Source organism: Passer montanus, unplaced genomic scaffold (genome assembly GCF_014805655.1).
Source record: "Passer montanus isolate IOZ18808 unplaced genomic scaffold, ASM1480565v1 scaffold1, whole genome shotgun sequence".
Lineage (NCBI taxonomy): Eukaryota > Metazoa > Chordata > Aves > Passeriformes > Passeridae > Passer > Passer montanus.
This window is the reverse complement of record NW_024356504.1, coordinates 22,381,286-22,399,018: the sequence shown is the minus strand read 5'-3', so window position 1 is coordinate 22,399,018 and position 17,733 is coordinate 22,381,286. Positions and strand designations below refer to the sequence as shown.

Genomic DNA, 17,733 nt, shown 5'->3' with positions numbered 1-17,733 from the left:
TCAGCAGTTCAGGTGAGTGACCTGAACGTGTTCACCCCGCTGGGAGAGCAGTGTTTTCAGGGCTGAATTGGGGAGAGCTTTGGAAAGCAAAAAAACTGAGACTCCAATTCCTGGATGTTACCCTTGCTGCTGCCTGAATTCACAGGAGAGTCACTTTTCCAGCTGGGTGAGGTTCCACATCTCAGATGTCCTTTATTCCCCCAGGATTAGAGCTCAAATGTGCCTCCTGCTGCCCTGCACGCCCTGAGCTCTGGTGGACCCAGCCCCAGCCATGCAGATAACACCATTTGTTGGTTTTGCATCCAGAGCTGTGCTGGGATTCTTCTAAAGCTGAAAAAGGCCAAAAAGAGAGGGAAGGTTTATCTACTTATTTCATCTTCCTCTAAAGGGGAGGCAATATTCGTAAATGTCAATTGATATTTAAACATAAAGGGAAACATAAGCATCTCAGAAAATGTTTTCACATGATCTTTCTCCAGCTGATTGAAAGTGGTTTTTGTGTTCATCTATGTCTTTTTATCTACTGTGAAAGTCCTGGTCTGTTATTCTAGTGTCAGCTAATTCAGAGAACGTTTATCTATGGAACAGATAATTTCAGTTAAATATTACTTCTACTGCTGTATAAGTAGTGTGGAGTGGTTGTTTCTGAAGCAAGGTTCAGAAATGGACCTGAGTTATAGGACAGTCATCCTGTTTGTGTTGGTTTCTCTCAGCCTTGGCATAGATGGGGAATTGGCTCAGAATTTTATCACCATTGCTGGGCCCCTACCCAGTGATCTGGCCGAGAGATTGGGGCTGCAGCACCAGATCCTGCCCCAGGACCAGCAGAGCCCTGCCGTGGCTGAACCCCCGGCTTACCTGTGCCAGCCAGACCTCGTGGCTTCCGAGCTGCCCCGCTACTTCTCGCAGCTCCGTGGGCTGGGGGTGACTCACTACAGCCTCCTGCTGCCCTGGGGCCGCCTCCTTCCCCAGGGGAACACCCGGGAGGTGGATGGAGCCCAGGTGCGCTGCTACCGGCAGCTGCTGGAGGCGCTGGCTGCCGCGGGGCTCAGGGCCGTGCTGCTGCTGCACCGGGGCCCTGTCCCCGGCGCTGTGGCTGTGCAAGCCCGCGGCAGGAGAGCCAGGCCTTTCTCTGAGCTTTTTGTGGAGTATGTGGATTTCAGCTTCCGTGCCTTCGGGGACCTGGTGGATGTGTGGCTCTCCTTCAGTGACCTACCAGAGGTTCTTCAAAGCCTGCCCTATGCTGAGCCCCAGGAACGAGTCCAGGCCCTGGCTGCTGCTCATGAAGGATTTTACACCGTGCTCCATGAGAAAATCTCACCAGCAGGTAAGGCGAGCAGGGTTTTTCAGTATGGCTCACAAATATTTTGTGATAGCGTTAAATGGCAACTGCTACATGCGGTCCCTATGTAGATATTTTTGTGTGCCTCTTCCTGACCCACAGAGGACAGACTAAAACCTTTCTGAAGTGCACCTGAAACTGTGAAAAAACAAGGCACAGGAAGTCTCCTATGCAATAATAACCGAGGAAGTCTGCAATGCCCTTTGTTTGACTTTCCTTATTGCAGACATTGGGGTTTATAGTAATAATCCTGAATTTACCTGTGTTACACAGAATTTCACCTCTTCCATGATGGGTAGCTGGGATTTTCCAAGCAGATGTCTCCTTGGGTTTGCCTTCTTTGGTCTTGGAACTTTTCTGTCCCAGACAGACAATCCATAGAGCTGGCTGAGTCATATTTCTTTTCCCAAATTTTTAATTAGTTAATTATTTTTTAATTCTTGTATTTGTCAGGAATACTTTGTTGTACAGTTCACACTGTCTGGTGATGGTCCTTAGAAGTTGCCCAAATTCCCTCCTGCATTTCCTGTCCCTTCAAGTTCCTGCCACTCCAACATCTCAAAAACATTCAGTCTAGAATGGATTTAAAAAAAACTGAATTGTAGAACCATTACAAAGGCATGAAAATTAATAATGTTATTACTTATGCAGGGAGTGGAGGGGCATTTTATTTACAAAGGCTCCTTGAATGGTGCCTTTGAATTTCTACCTTCTTCAGTTCTCCATTGAAATCACAAAGGGTATCCTGAAATCAACGACCTGGAGCAATGCCTGGTGTTGCACAGCTTCAGCAATTTAAAACTGGTTTTAAAATAACTGCAGTAAACTGAAATTTTTATTTGTCTTTAATATGTTATCAACAGACTGCCTCTTTCTTTCTCAAGGTGGAAAGCTGTCCATTGCTTTGGAAATGGATCATGTCTTGGACAGTGCTTCATCAGAATTGCTTTCAGTTTCTCTTCAGGTAGCTCATAATATTTCCTCATTAAGGAAATATTTCCAAAATTATATAAATTTGCCTTGATTTAGCTTTGGTTTTATGTATGGGATCAAATGACTTGTTGCAAGTTAAATAAGATTTTAGCAGGTTAACCAGTTTGTAAGCTTTAATTATTTGATTAGTCTGATTTAAAAATTATTTCAGTGTCTTTTCTTGGCTGGTAGGCACTGATTTAAGCTGCATGGAGACAAATTTGCTCTCATAATTGGCAATGTTAGCAATATACTTGCTAAATGACAGGGTGTCTCCAGAAAGTGTACCTGTTACCATTTTCTCTGCAGGTGTACTTAGTGTACCACCAAAGATATGGATACATTATCCTCATTAGCTGCTCTTTCAAATATCTGCTAACTGTGTTAAAACCCAGACTGAGCTGTGCTAAAAGTGATGTAGTTGCACAGGGATGGCACAACACAAGGAGAATGTAATCTACAAAGGCAATGAGATTTTTATTTAAAGATCCAGTTCCCTCTTCATAGCTGTCCTCACCCAGCACATGTTGATGTAGGTAGTAATGTACACATGACAGTGCAGGGTTGTTTTCTGTATTCATAATCCTTCAAAACTTAGAACCAGGTCAAGCAATATTGTAGGATTTAAGCAAGGTGTGGTTTGTAGGGAGAGCAAAGAAGATGAGCTGAATAGAAGAGAACCTTGGACTGAAAAACAAACAGAAAGCTTATCAGTATTCTTCCAACTTCATCAGCTGGTTTGACAAGAGAATGCAATCTGTTCCCTTGAGGTTGATGACTTCTAGTGGGATAACACTTGTGGTATGGAATGATTAAAGATTTCTGAAGTGGACTTTCAACCAAGGGTTATATTAAATTATATACACCTGAACCATGTAGTTATAAAGGTTTCTCTGATAAATCATAAACAGACATTAAGAAATTACGTGTAAATCATTAATTAAATTAATAAAATAGAATTTAATTCAGTTGTTTAAGTTGTACTTTGTTTAGAAAGAGACATACAAAGCCCATCTTTTCATAGAGTATCCAGTTTGTGTTCTGTATATTGTCCAGTGCTCCCATACAGCTGTATGGCTTCTTGCTCAAGTAGTATCAAACCTTTATCAAACCTTACACAGTTTTATGTATTTTTAAAGTAATGCTTAAAAAAATCCCATTTTTCTCCAGCATGATTATTTTCCTTCTCTTTTTTTCAGGATTCAGTAGACTTTGTGTCTCTTAACCTTCAGTACCATTGTGGAAATGAAACAGATTTTGACAAGAAATTGAGTGAATTCCAGGTAAAGTTATGCACAGGGTTAAAATGATAGCATCAAACAACAGACCATAAATAGGAGCAGAATTTCATGTGCTGTGATGCATGTCTAAAGAGTTCTGATTTTCTGTGAAAGTTCATGCAGCAGCTACGTTAGGAAGCAGCTGCAAAGTGCTCATTTCTCTGTTGTTATTCTGACTTAAAAACTGTTATTGGAAAATGCTGGAAAGGATCATCTTGGTCAATGCTTATTGATGCATTAACAGCTGGAATGGCAAAATTCTTTTGTCTGGCACTGAAAAACCTTCTCTCTCACATGCTAAGTGTTTGATAGCTAAGCTGTTAGGCCAATACCTAAGTACTGAAAGATATTAAACTCTAGCATGAGCTCTACAGCAGTGCTACCAAACTTCACATTCCTCATCAGCAGGGGTAGAAATCATCATCAGGTGCTAGAAATGTTACTGAGGGTGAGTTTATTAAAGGATTAGATCTCCTGGCAGCACCAACATCATCAGTGATGCTGTAGGCTGGTACCTATTGTAACCTATATTAAATCTCTGGTAGTGAACTTCATTCTTAAAATTCTTAAGCAGAGTCATGCAGCATCTGGGGAGCAGGATAAGGAGCTGCCCATGTGAAATGCAAAAAATGCCAAGAACATGGTTTTACTATCTGGCTGATGCTTCTTTTCATGCTACTCCCTGATTTCTATTTTGCAGAGTGTCTGGAAGGACAAAGACATCTTGGTTTTTAGTTTAAAGGTCCTTGACTGTGCCTCCATGGAAGAGCATCCTTTCATACCAGTAGCTGCCATTGTCACAGGTGAATGATGTTCAAACAAGAAGAGTTTTTTAGTTAAGATCTGCATGATAACTTGTAGAGGAAATTCAAAATCATCCAATTTAGGCTGCTGCTATTAGATGAAATAACTTCACAGTTTTTTATAGTGTTCTTGGAAAATTAAGGATGGATGGTGAGTGTTGAGGGAGGGGAAAGAGGATATCTTTTCCAGATCTTTTAATCCTTTTCATCAGCCTCAAATTTCAGAAGGAGAAGTTTACGTTGGATATTAGGAAAAATTTCTTTCAAGATATAATTGTTTGTTACAAGTAGTGTCATGCAGTCCGTGGCATCTAAGACTATATCCATCACTTACCATTTGTCTGTTTGCAGCTGTTAATAAAGAAGAAGCACATATGATTGGGTGTGACGTTAATGAGTTCTTGGACTACTTACCTCATGTTTTAAGGTACTATAAAAATACCATAACACTATACAATATTATAATAAGATACAGTCTTTTAATCCTTTTCATCAGCCTCAAATTGCAGAAGGAGAAGTTTAGGTTGGATATTAGGAAAAATTTCTTTCAAGATATAATTGTTTGTTACAAGTAGTGGCATGCAGTCCGTGGCATCTAAGACTATATCCATCACTTACCATTTGTCTGTTTGCAGCTGTTAATAAAGAAGAAGCACATATGATTGGGTGTGACGTTAATGAGTTCTTGGACTACTTACCTCATGTTTTAAGGTACTATAAAAATACCATAACACTATACAATATTATAATAAGATACAGTAATAAAACAGCTTCCTCTAGAAACCTATGTGCAGGGAGAGACAAGACATTTTAGTGGTAAAGTCTGCTGTTAGCTGCTGAAAGGGCTGCAAAGGGCTGTTTTTCTGCTGAGCCCAGTCTCTTCCAATTACTTGCAATCCTCTATCCTGCTACTAATCCTATAATGTAATCCTCTTCCACTCTCTCATCCTTGGTTACCCAAATTGCACTGTCAAGCCAGTAGTAACAAGTACATTTTTCAAGCCTTCTGCTTTTTTCAAGAGCAAAGTGGTTATAAATAAACGAATCCAATAGAGGCTTTCTTAGGGGAGAAGCCAGTTGAGCTTATGAAAACATGGGAGATGTCATGGTGCAGGGAGATGTCATGGTGCAGGGAGATGCTAAGGATTACAATGGAGGAAACTCATAAAGGAGTTGTAGCATAGGAAATTGCTGCTCACTGCAAGGATTTTGTTTGCACCCCTGACCTAACTAATGGATTATGAGACTCTACATGCAAAGAGCTGTTCTGCAGTTACCCACTGCCCTCCACCTTCATGTCCCAGCTGGGAGACAGCAGGGTTAGATTGATCAGATGTCAGAGGAACTATAAGTGGCTTATGTGACCTGAATGGGAAGCAAACTTCCTTTATACTCTGTATTTGCAAGTTTTATGGCACTGGCATTCACCTTGGAGATTTTAACTTCTCTTTCTTATACTTCCAGTGAAACAGATACTCTACAGGAAAACACAGATGCTATTCTTGCCCCTCGGTCCTCCTATCAAACAGTCTGGGAAATGTTTTCTGAACAGTCTGAATCAGAGAGGGATTCTTTCCTGCAAGATGTGTTCCCAAGTGGGTTCCTCTGGGGCATATCCACAGGTGCCTTTAACGTCGAAGGAGCTTGGGCAGAGGATGGGAAAGGAGAGAGCATCTGGGACCAGTTTGGGCATGGGGGCCATGTCCACATGAACCAAACAGCAGATGTGGCATGTGACAGCTACTATAAAACCAACTATGACATTTACCTGCTTAGAGGTCTTCAGTCCCAGCTGTACAAATTTTCTGTATCCTGGTCTAGAATTTTCCCTGCTGGCACCAACAAGACCATCAATTCCAAGGGTGTTAATTATTACAACCATTTAATTGACCGCTTGTTAGACTTTAACATTGAGCCCATGGTGACTCTGTTCCACTGGGACCTGCCCCAGGCTCTGCAGGCTCTTGGTGGCTGGCAGAATGAAAGCATCATAGATGCTTTTGTGAGCTATGCAGACTTCTGCTTTTCCACGTTTGGGGATCGGGTCAAGCTCTGGGTTACGTTCCATGAGCCCTGGGTTATCAGCTACGCTGGCTATGGCACCGGAGAGCATCCTCCAGGAATCACTGACCCAGGAGCAGCCTCTTACAAGGTAGGGACACAGGAATAATTAGGATCCTGAAGCTACTCTTGTTGGGTTGTTTTCCATGCTGGTTCTGTGCTTTAACTGTGTTTAAACCTAATGTGGCCTCTGAGACAACTATTTGGTTGCTGGATTTATGATACTTGTTAAAAATGAGTTCCTTAGCAGAGGCCAGATGTTATTTTATTTTTCTATTCTGAAAGCTGATGTGAATGGATAGTCAGATATTTTGCTTATTCCAAAACTGCTACACTCTTTGTCTATCATTATTTGTTTTGTCAAGGTGTTTTCTTTTGGATGGAGAGGACATTTTCACATGGCAATAAACCCAGTGCTTAAGAGGTTTTGTGCAATACAGTGTAACACATTTTCCTCTGCTTTCTGCTTCCCAGGTTGCTCACACAATTCTCAAGGCTCATGCCAAGGTCTGGCACCTGTATAATGACAAATACCGTTCTCAGCAACTGGGAAAGGTGGGGCTGGTGCTGAACTCGGACTGGGCTGAACCCAAGACTCCCAGCAGCTCCGAGGATGTCAGGGCATCTGAGAGGTACCTGCAGTTCATGCTTGGCTGGTTTGCTCACCCCATATTTGTTAATGGTGATTACCCAGATATCCTGAAGGCTCAGATCCGGGAGGTGAACCAGCAGTGCTCCATGACAGTTGCACAGCTGCCTGTGTTTACAGAGGAGGAGAAGTCCTTGGTGAAGGGGACTGCAGATTTCTTTGGCCTTTCCCATTACACTTCCCGCCTGGTCAGTGCCGGGACTGACAGGGTGTGCACACCGGGCTACGAGAGCATTGGGAACTTCTCCTTGCATGTAGATCCTTCCTGGCCACAGGCTGCCTCTTCTTGGATCCATGTGGTCCCTTGGGGATTAAGAAGGCTGCTGAAGTTTGTATCCCAGGAATACACGGGGTCAAAGATCCCAATATACATAGCAGGGAATGGTGTGCCGACAGGAGACGCCGGGGATCTTCTCAATGACACTCTGCGAGTGGATTATTTCCGCCGGTACATCGATGAGGCCCTGAAAGGTATGGAGAAAGCAAATTATTTTATTTTCTTTTAATCATGGCAAGTGGTTACTCTTAGCCCTTCCATGGTGGTTAACTTTAAAACATCACCATTTGCACAGTGATGTAAGGTCAGCCTCCTGTTGTGTAGGTATTGAGTGTGACTTTATATACTTAAGTCTATCTGGTGTCCAGATAGGGAGCTCTCCATTCTCTTTAGATATTGGAATGCATTTTTTTATGTATGGATCAATGTAGCCTGGACCCTAAGGTCAGTCCCTCTGTGAGAACACTGTTCATACAGTCCAGTTCTCCTGGAGATGGACTGCCCTGCAGGCTTCTCATAAATTGTGGCTGAACTGCCTTTACCAGTTAATCAGATCTGCATGGCAGTAACCACTTCAGACTGGAAATATCTTCCTAAAATTTCTACCTCAGCCATTTTGAGTGTTTAGGTTATGCTTCTATCTTTGCAAGCTGTGTATCTTTTGACATAAAAATAGTGTTAGTGGCAACTTCTGGACAAACATAGAGAGCTGAGATTTCAAATAGAGATTTGACTGATGCTCTCTAGATAGACTAAACAATACTGTCAGAGAAACATTAAATATGCTGTATTAAATATGTTGTTGATCAGTGTATACAGCATTTGATCTACTTGACTTAGATCTCAACATACTGCTAGAAGTGTTGAAAGAGCTACAGAAAACACAATTTAGCATTGCTGTTATGCCTCAGCAGAAGTAAAGAGGATGGACTGCACATGGGAGTGAACTTTTTTTGAATTAGAGACATTTAGTGCTTTCTTGTAAGCAATGTGAGGAGGGATGCTGGACTTACCTGTGCTGATATTGGGTACACAGTTCAGCTAAAAGAAGCTCTCCTGTGCTCAGGGAAAATAGGCAAGCACTAACTACCTGCAATGTTTCAGTTTAATTACGATGTTAAATCTAAAAGTGAACCATGCACCTAAATTGATGAAATCTGCTTGAAAACTAGAACACAGGAGAAGGGATATCAGTGGTACAATTGTCCTGTACTCAGATACCTCTTGACAAATACTTATTTTCTCACACATTTCTATCACTAAGCATTTCACCAGCTCCTATTACCATGCTGACTGCTTTTCCTACCAGATACTCCTAATTGTTTGGGAAGTTTTTTTAGCCTTTAAAACCATTTGTAAGTGCTTGGCTTGTCACACCTGTCCTTGGCTGTGGTGCTTCTATTGTGCAGAGCTGTTGACAAATACTTATTTTCTCACACATTTCTATCACTAAGCATTTCACCAGTTCCTATTACCATGCTGACTGCTTTTCCTACCAGATACTCCTAATTGTTTGGGAAGCTTTTTAGCCTTTAAAACCATTTGTAATTGCTTGGCTTGTCACACCTATCCTTGGCTGTGGTGCTTCTGTTGTGCAGAGCACAACATCCTGTTGTTCAGGAAATGTTCAGGTGGGTGATTAACAATGTCTCATTTCTGTGGCAGCGGTGAAACTGGACGCCGTTGATGTCCGGTCCTACATTGCTCGATCCCTGATTGATGGCTTTGAAGGCCCAGCGGGATACAGCCTAAAATTTGGGCTGCATCATGTGGACTTTGAAGATAGCAACAGACCAAGGACTCCCAAGGCATCTGCTTACTTCTACTCCAGTGTTATTGAAAAAAATGGTTTTCCATCCCAAGCCTTGAGCAGATTTGCGCCAGTGGTGTTTGACCGACCTGTGCCATCAAAGCTGCCAAATTTACCAGCATCAGAAGTTCCCTCCAAGGCAAAGGTTGTCTGGCAGAAGTTTTCATCCCAGACTGCCTTTGAAAGAGACATGTATTTTTATGGGACATTCCCAGAGGATTTTACATGGGGTGTGTCTTCCTCTGCCTACCAGATAGAGGGAGGTTGGGATGCTGATGGCAAAGGACCCAGCATTTGGGATAACTTCACCCATGTCCCAGGGAATGTAAACAATAACAGTACTGGAGATATAGCTTGTGATAGCTACAACAAGGTGGAGGAAGATATTTACATGCTGAGAGCCTTAGGGGTAAAGAACTATCGTTTTTCCCTGTCCTGGCCTCGGATTTTCCCCACTGGAAGGAACAACTCAATCAACAGCCACGGAGTCGCGTACTACAACCGTCTCATTGATGGACTGATTGCAAACAACATCACTCCAATTGTCACTCTCTACCACTGGGACCTACCACAAGCTCTCCAGGACATTGGTGGCTGGGAGAGCAATGAGCTGATTGACCTGTTTGACAGCTTTGCAGACTTCTGTTTCCAGACCTTTGGGGACAGGGTGAAGTTCTGGATTACGATCAATGAACCCAACATCATTGCTCGGCTGGGCTACGGCGAAGGGTTGTTCCCACCCAATGTCAAGGAGCCTGGCACTGCTCCCTACAGGGTTGCCCACATTTTCCTGAAAGCTCATGCCAGGGTCTACCACACCTACAACGACAAATACAGAGCGAGTCAGGGAGGGGTCATTGCCCTGTGCCCCTTCATTAGCTGGGCTGAGCCAAAGACACCAAGCGACCCCAGGGATATTGAAGCTGCTGACAGGTACCTGCAGTTTTTGGTGGGTTGGTTCACACACCCAGTTTTCAAAAACGGGGACTACCCCGAGGTCATGAAGTGGAAAGTTGGGAACAGGAGTGAGCTCCAGAACCTGCCATCATCGCGCCTGCCGGTTTTCACAGCGGAGGAGCGCGAATACATCCGGGGCACGGCAGATGTCTTCTGCTTCAACACATACTCCTCCAAAATTGTAAGCCATTCAACAACACGTCTGAAGCCTTTCTCTTATGAGTATGACCAGGAAGTTTCAGTCACAGTTGACAGCTCCTGGCCTTCCTCAGCTCTCACTGACCATCGGCCTGTGGCCTGGGGTCTGAGGAGGGTGCTGAACTGGATCAAAGAGGAATATGGAAACCCCCCAATATATATCATTGAGAATGGCGTGGGGAAAAAGGCCAAATCTGATGTTGATGACAATGCCAGGATATTTTACTACAAAACATACATTGATGAAGCTTTAAAAGGTACCAGAATTTGCTTTTGTGATGTTGGTGTTGTGTGTCTCATCTATAGGTTTCTGGTTACTCAGCTCCTCTGCAAAGTACTTTTAAAGTGGTTGATGTCAGTCTTTAAATAGTCTGAACACCATATAAACATAGTGTTTGTTTTTACGATCTCCTTTGCGTGGCTGTACTTTGTTTCCTCCAGCTATGAAGATTCTCTCAATGATGTTAGTTGACCAGTGCCACCTGTATGAAACTAGAAGCCTGTATGTGCTTGCATGTGAATTCCTTAGGGTTCATTCAATGTGTGATTATGCCACTGATGCTCCTCCATTTTTTTTCTGGTCTTTCAGCTTACAAGATAGATGGTGTTAATCTGAAAGGATACAACGCTTGGTCTCTGATGGATAACTTTGAATGGGCGGATGGTTATGATCCAAGATTTGGATTGCACCAGATTGATTTTGACAACCCCAACAGGCCGAGGACGCCGAAACGCTCTGCTGTGTACTATGCTGAAATCATCCACAATAATGGCATCCCATTGCCCAAGGAAGATGAATTCCTGTATGGAGAGTTTCCAGAGAACTTCTCGTGGAGTGTAGCAACTGCAGCTTACCAGGTCAGGAAACTGAGATGGACTCCTGAAGTATCTGTGGACAGTTAATTCATTGTGTGGCACCACAAAGAATAACAGGCTGAATCCTTTGCTAGGCTGAGACCTAAATTTGGGTTTGCTAATAATTCTTCCCGCATTTTCAATTACAGATTGAAGGAGGATGGAGAGCAGATGGGAAAGGACTTAGCATTTGGGACAAATATTCCCACACTCCCTTGAGAATCGGCGACGATGCGACTGGAGATGTAGCTTGTGACAGCTACCACAGGATTGAGGAGGATGTGGAAATGCTGAAAAGCCTCAAGGTGTCTCACTATCGCTTTTCAATCTCCTGGTCCCGTGTTCTCCCAGATGGCACCACCAGATACATCAATGAAAAGGGACTGAACTACTATGAAAGGCTGATTGATGCCCTTCTGGCAGCCAACATTACACCTCAGGTAACTACACACAGTAACTTTAAGGTTACTGAAAAATAGCAAACCCCAAATCCGATGCTCAGAGCAATGTGTGTGTTTCCATCCATACCCTCCTTCACACAGAAATTGTTTTTCATGGTTTTTCATTTCATTTTGTGAAGAAACATGGGGTATTGCATAAGCAAATGAATTTGGAATGTAGGGATGTGTTGAAATTACTACCCAGAAAGACCACAGTAAACTTACTGTTTGCTGTTTCCAGTTTTGTCTCTTTACCTTGGAAATAGATTCCACAGGGACCTGTGCAGGAATCTTTCAGACACTGAGGTGAGACTGACTAATGTAGTTCCCAGGATCTTCCTTTTTGCCTTTCTTAGAGATGGATGTAACTTTATTCTTTTCCAGGGAGTCAGGAAGCTCCACTGGTCAGTGTTATTTGTCACACACAAGGACAGTGACCTCACCCCTGTATCAATCAGCTCTTCCAACACTGTTGAGTGACTTTGAGCTGTCCTCATACCCCTGTACCAGCCCAGACAGGTGTTCTAGTGCATTGTATTTCCCCTGAGAGTCAGTGCAGGTGCAGTAGTTCTTCACTGGTGAGTTCTGGCTGTCGCAAGGTGGTTTTTGGTAAAAGCTTCATCTTCACCATTAGGCAATCCCTAAAGAAACTGGCAAAAATGTATTTTATTGAGTGTGTGAGTGATCACTACAACATCAGACTATGTTAGGAACAGGTAACTGCAGATCAGAGCACAGTTTATTTGTGATAAATGAATCTGAGTTACTGTGAGAGTGACTGGTTGAGTCCTTTGTCCTCCTGTCTTTCCCTGCAGGTAACTCTTTATCACTGGGACCTCCCACAGGCGCTGCAGGACGTTGGTGGGTGGGAGAATGATACTATAGTTCAGAGGTTTAAGGAATATGCTGAGGTCCTTTTCCAGAGGCTGGGGGATAAAGTGAAATTTTGGATAACCCTCAATGAGCCCTACAACACCGCCTATCTTGGCTATGGCGTTGGCACAGCTGCTCCAGGTAAGACTGCTGGGAACAACCTCAGAGCCCTCAATGGCACTGTCAGCACAACTGTTTAATGCTGCAGCAAAGCAGTTCCTTGGGGCTTGCAAAGGTAGAACAACAAAACTGGTGTGCTGTGGATAGATGGGTTTGGATTGCTGTGGTGTGGTGAACAGGTCCTTCTTTTACTCTGCCTGTCACCTCCAAGTCTGGACTACACTTGCTGCCTGGAGCACACCTTATTTCCAGACCAGCTTCAGGGACTGTGGAGAAGATTTAGGGCTGAAGGATAACCCAGCTCAGCAGCAGGGTAGAACCAAAATAGGGGATGTGAGCTGACCTGAACACGCAGCTTTCTGCTTTCCAAACTGGCAGCAGCAGCCTGTTGCCAGGGCTGGCATTCCATGTCCCACTCCAGAGGGAGGAGGGGCCAATGCAGGGTCCTGCTCACACAGCCTTCCTATGGCAGCTGCTCCTTCAGCTGCCTCTGCCCAGCACTGATTCCAGCCCAGGGCTGGGCTTGGGGCACCAGGTGCTGCACATTCATTCCTTTACCAGGGGCAGTTCTGGGTGCCCTGGGATTGTGTTAACCTGGCAAGTAGCCATGAGAGGGCTGGGAAGTGCTGCTCCCTGCCCGTGCTGTCCCTGTCCCTGCAGGTGTCTCGGCGCGGCCAGGGCGCGCTCCCTACGTGGTGGGACACAACCTGATCAGGGCACACGCCGAGGTCTGGCACCTCTACAACGAGACCTTCAGGGCCAAGCAGGGAGGGCTCATCTCCATCACCATCAACTCTGACTGGGCAGAGCCACGCAACCCACACAGCCAGGAGGACATTGATGCTGCCAGACGATTCATGCAGGTACAGAGACCCCTGGGCACAGCTCTTCTACTGCTGCTGCAGGTGACACCCCCTCTTTGGGTGCTGGATGTGCCCAGAACCCAGGTCAGCATCTCACTGAAATAAACTAAATGGTGAGGCAGAGGCATCTCTGCAAGGAAATGTATCCCCCTCTTATGGGGACTGATCAAGAATGCAACAGAAATTAGACAAAATATGGTTGCAGTGACAAAAGCTTATTGAATTTACTGCTGTTATATGGGCATCTCTTTGTATCTCTCTGTGCCTGTTGTAAATTCAATTATCACCTACAAAGCAGCACATGACAGAAAAATGGCTAAATCCCGTTTTGACATATGATTTATCCTCCCTTATTTCCTGGTTTAGTTTTTTCTAGGTTGGTTTGCTCACCCCATTTTCAAAAATGGTGATTATAGTGAAGTGATGAAAAGAAGGATTCGAGAACGAAGTCTGGCCCAGGGCCTGAGCAAGTCCCGGTAAGAGCCCAGGCACACACCTGCTTTTGTTCCACTGGCAGTGCTGAATCATGCTTTTCTTACAGAAATGATACATTTCAATGATTCTGTTCCAGTGTTACTGTAACAAAGCTTACTGTATCCTCACAGAAAAATTCTAGTGTATATTTTCAGAGAATCACAGAATGGTTTGTGTTGGAAGGGACCTTCCTTAAAGATTATTTAGTTCCAATCTAGGCAAGGGGGCTTTGCCTATTCCCTGTCTTTACCTCTCTTGTAAACTAAATTGACTAATGGATCTTTGGGGTAATAAATTGTCAGCTCAGTGACACAGTAAGTGCCTTGCATTAGCCACAGTACTTTACCTGATGCCTGTGGTAAATTGGTTTAACTTTTCTTAAAACTATGTATTGAACTCATTGGTCCCTCTCAGTTACATTTTTTATTTTCCATTCCCAGCTTCTCTCCTTCTGCTTGTGGTGCTGGTACCAGGGATCCCAGCATTACCCATGGAGTGTGTGCAAAGTGCATTCTCTGTTTTCTCTTGCAGACTTCCAGAATTTACTGAAAGTGAGAAACAAAGAATCAAAGGCACATATGACTACTTTGGTCTAAATCATTATACCACAGTTTTAACCTACAACCTAAACTATCCTAAGGGTGTAATGTCATATGACTCTGATAGGTAAGAGATGAATGTAAATTATTGGTCAAGTAAAATCTGCACAGCTGGAGCCTGAGTTAACTGACAAGTGTAAATTTATAGCAAATGAAGCTGTGAGATAGGTGTTTTAAGCTGTTATAAACCAATACTAGGGATAATATAACCAAGCAGTACCTGAGGTGCAATTTTCACAAAAGTCCAGCAACAGCCTTTTTCTGACAGACATGAGGTGATAAACAGTATGTATTATATTTCCTGCTTCCAACCTGCAGTTTAAACTGTGAGGTGTTATCCTGGTTTATGGATACTGATCCACTTGCTGTTAAACAGGTTTAGGTCCCTCACTGCATTGGATATATGTCATTTCAAAGCTTAAACAGCTACATCACTTCATGGTTAAGTATAGATTAAGTCAGGATTTTTTATTTAGATACTAATTTCATTCCTCAGCTTCAAAAAGTAAACAATAGGAGCTTACTAGTTTTTCTAATGAGAATTCAAGTAATGGTGGGACCACACATGGGGGTGAAATGGTGTCGTTTCCAAAATCTTTCCACAGGGAATAGATGAAATTGGAAATAACTTCTCTTTAGTGCTACATCCCAGCCCCTTATAGTTTAACCCTGTAGAACAGTGGGCTCATTACATTCCTGCATGTAATGTAAAGGGCAATTTTGTGTGCTCAAGCACTGCATTATGCCTTGAAAAGTAGAAATGGCGTTGTAGATTTGGAACCAACACCATGTTATCAGCCACAGCTGATTTACAGAGTGTAATTGTAAATTGAAACATGAGAAGGGTTTTTTAGGCTTGTGAGCACCAGCAGCAGCTCAGGCCTGGGCATGGAGCTGCCTGGCACGTGGGACTGGCCCTGAGCATTGTCCTCCTCCACAGGGGCGTAGCCACAGTGACCGACCGCAGCTGGCTGAGCTCCGGGTCCCTCTGGCTGAAGGTGACACCCTTTGGCTTCAGGAAGATCCTCAGGTGGATAAAGGAAGAGTACAACAACCCTCCCATTTATGTGACTGAAAATGGGGTCTCAGAAAGAGGAGCCTTTGAATTCAATGACACTTGGAGAATGCATTACTATCGGACCTACATTGATGAGGCACTGAAAGGTAAGAGTGATTATTGACATCTGGTCATCCAAAGCTCTGGAGAGCAGCACTGGCTTTGCCACAAGACTGATGTGTATAAAGCAAACAGTAAAGAGCTGAAAGACCACTGCCATCACACTTGCAAGTTACACAGTTACATGGGTTTACTGAATCCACTTCCAAGAGCCTTTGGGTTTAGAAAAAACTGTTCATGGATGTTTCCCAGCACAAATGTGCTAGGAAAGATGATCTAAATGAACAGAACAAACCACAAACCCTGGGTTTAGTGGTGTAACCTGCAGGTTCCTTGGTTTGCTGCACCTGGTGAGAGAGGTACTACTAACTGAGAAACTCAACTCCTTCTAGACTGACTAACTGCTGTGTCTAAAACCTGCATATTTTTTAAAAAAAAAACACAGTAAAAACCAACCCCCAAACTGGTTTCAGTTACAGCAATGGTCAAACAACTTCAGGAAATGGTTTTTCCAATTTGCTTTTCTGATGTACTGGGAGCAGTCAGGTGTTCAGGTATTTGCTGCCTTTTAAAAGCCCCACAAACACTTCTTTAGGTTGCATTTTAGTGGGTTTTCTTCTCGATTCCTAAACCTTTATTTCTTGCACAAAAGCTTTGATTTTTGGAGCAGCGAAAAGCAGTATCCAGTCCTGGGCACTGAGTGAACCTGCTTGTTGGCAATAACCTCTCTGTGTGCCGTGTGTGGGTGTTCTGGAGCACCTTCCTGCCCTGGCTGGCCGAGGGGTGACCCCTGACCTGTTCTCTCTGCTCCTCCCTGCAGCTGTTGTGCTGGATGGCGTCGACCTACGGGGCTACACTGCGTGGACACTGATGGACAACCTCGAGTGGGCAGCGGGTTATGAGGAGAAGTTTGGGCTCTACCATGTGAATTTCTCAGACCCTGCCTTGTCACGGCGCCCCAAGGCCTCAGCCAAGTATTACTCACAGATCATAAACTGCAATGGCTTTCCAGACCCAGCCACAGGCCCACATCCCTGTCTGGAACAGGAGCCGGAAGGTACGTGACACAGAAATGGTGCTTGTGTGTTTGCATCTAATCCTAATCCCAAAAGAGTTCCATAACCCTAAAGTTTTTAGAGACACCACCATTTCTGCAATATTTTTTTTAAAGATTCCAGTCAATGTCACTTTCTTAGGCAAAACCAGACTAACAACCAAACCTTGTGCAAGACACCTCAACATATGTACCTGTCTTAAGAATGTACCAAAAGTTATTCCATTAGACCTTTCTCCAACACAACTGCCCTAGATGTTTTCCAAACCACACACATGCAGTATTGCCACAAGATTGTTTAGAAAAAAGTTTGAATACTTTATACAAATCCTTGTTTTGGGGAAGCCTTTGAAAATACCAATTCTTTTGTCATTTGTGTCTTCACCACTGGAGCAGTACAATGAAAAGCAGTGTTAGTGTGGGGGTTTGGGAATGAGAACACGCACCTGTACCATCAGGAACTGCACTACCAGCCTCAGCTGTGCCTTTACTCCGTGCTAGAATTCCTGGTGGAGGCAGGGAGCAGCAGTGCCCACACGTGCCTGCAGCAGGCTCTGCACTAACCCTTTGTCGTTGTTTTTCCATTCAGTGACACCAACAGACCCCACTCCAGGAGCAGCTGACAGCGTGCACTTTTTGGGATTGGATTTGACGTCCCAAGGTGCAGAAATAGCACTCTATGTACTTTTTGCTCTTTCTGTAGTTGGAGCACTGGGCTTGGCTCTTTTTGCATTCAAATATGGAAAATTGTCCAAAAGATCCCATAAACAATCCCACATGGAACTTAGTAGTAAACTGTAGTATTTCCATCTCATAAAATGTTTGTTTGGTTTGTTTGTTCTTAAAAAAAAGTCTGTACCACCAGGAAAAGGAACTACTGCTTGCAGTATTGCAGCTTTCTGTCTTGTCTCAGAGACGGCTCCCCAGCATTTTGTCGTTTGTTTTCCAATTTAAAAAGGGGGAGGGAAATTATTTTTCTATGTTAACTG

The 17,733-nt window shown here is 43.8% G+C and overlaps 1 protein-coding gene across 1 annotated transcript; it reads left to right on the top strand.

Moving 5' to 3' along the window:
- The first annotated feature begins 663 nt into the window (after window positions 1-663).
- Window positions 664-17,545, top strand: LCT (lactase). The gene is made up of 17 exons (XM_039708849.1): window positions 664-1,327; window positions 2,227-2,306; window positions 3,514-3,597; window positions 4,295-4,397; window positions 4,749-4,824; window positions 5,862-6,549; window positions 6,933-7,578; window positions 9,050-10,606; window positions 10,939-11,207; window positions 11,354-11,644; window positions 12,460-12,658; window positions 13,298-13,500; window positions 13,867-13,976; window positions 14,506-14,640; window positions 15,514-15,737; window positions 16,511-16,747; window positions 17,334-17,545. The coding sequence occupies exons 1-17, from the start codon at window positions 664-666 to the stop codon at window positions 17,543-17,545; spliced, it is 5,778 nt and encodes a 1,925-aa protein (XP_039564783.1).
- The last annotated feature ends 188 nt before the right edge of the window (window positions 17,546-17,733 follow it).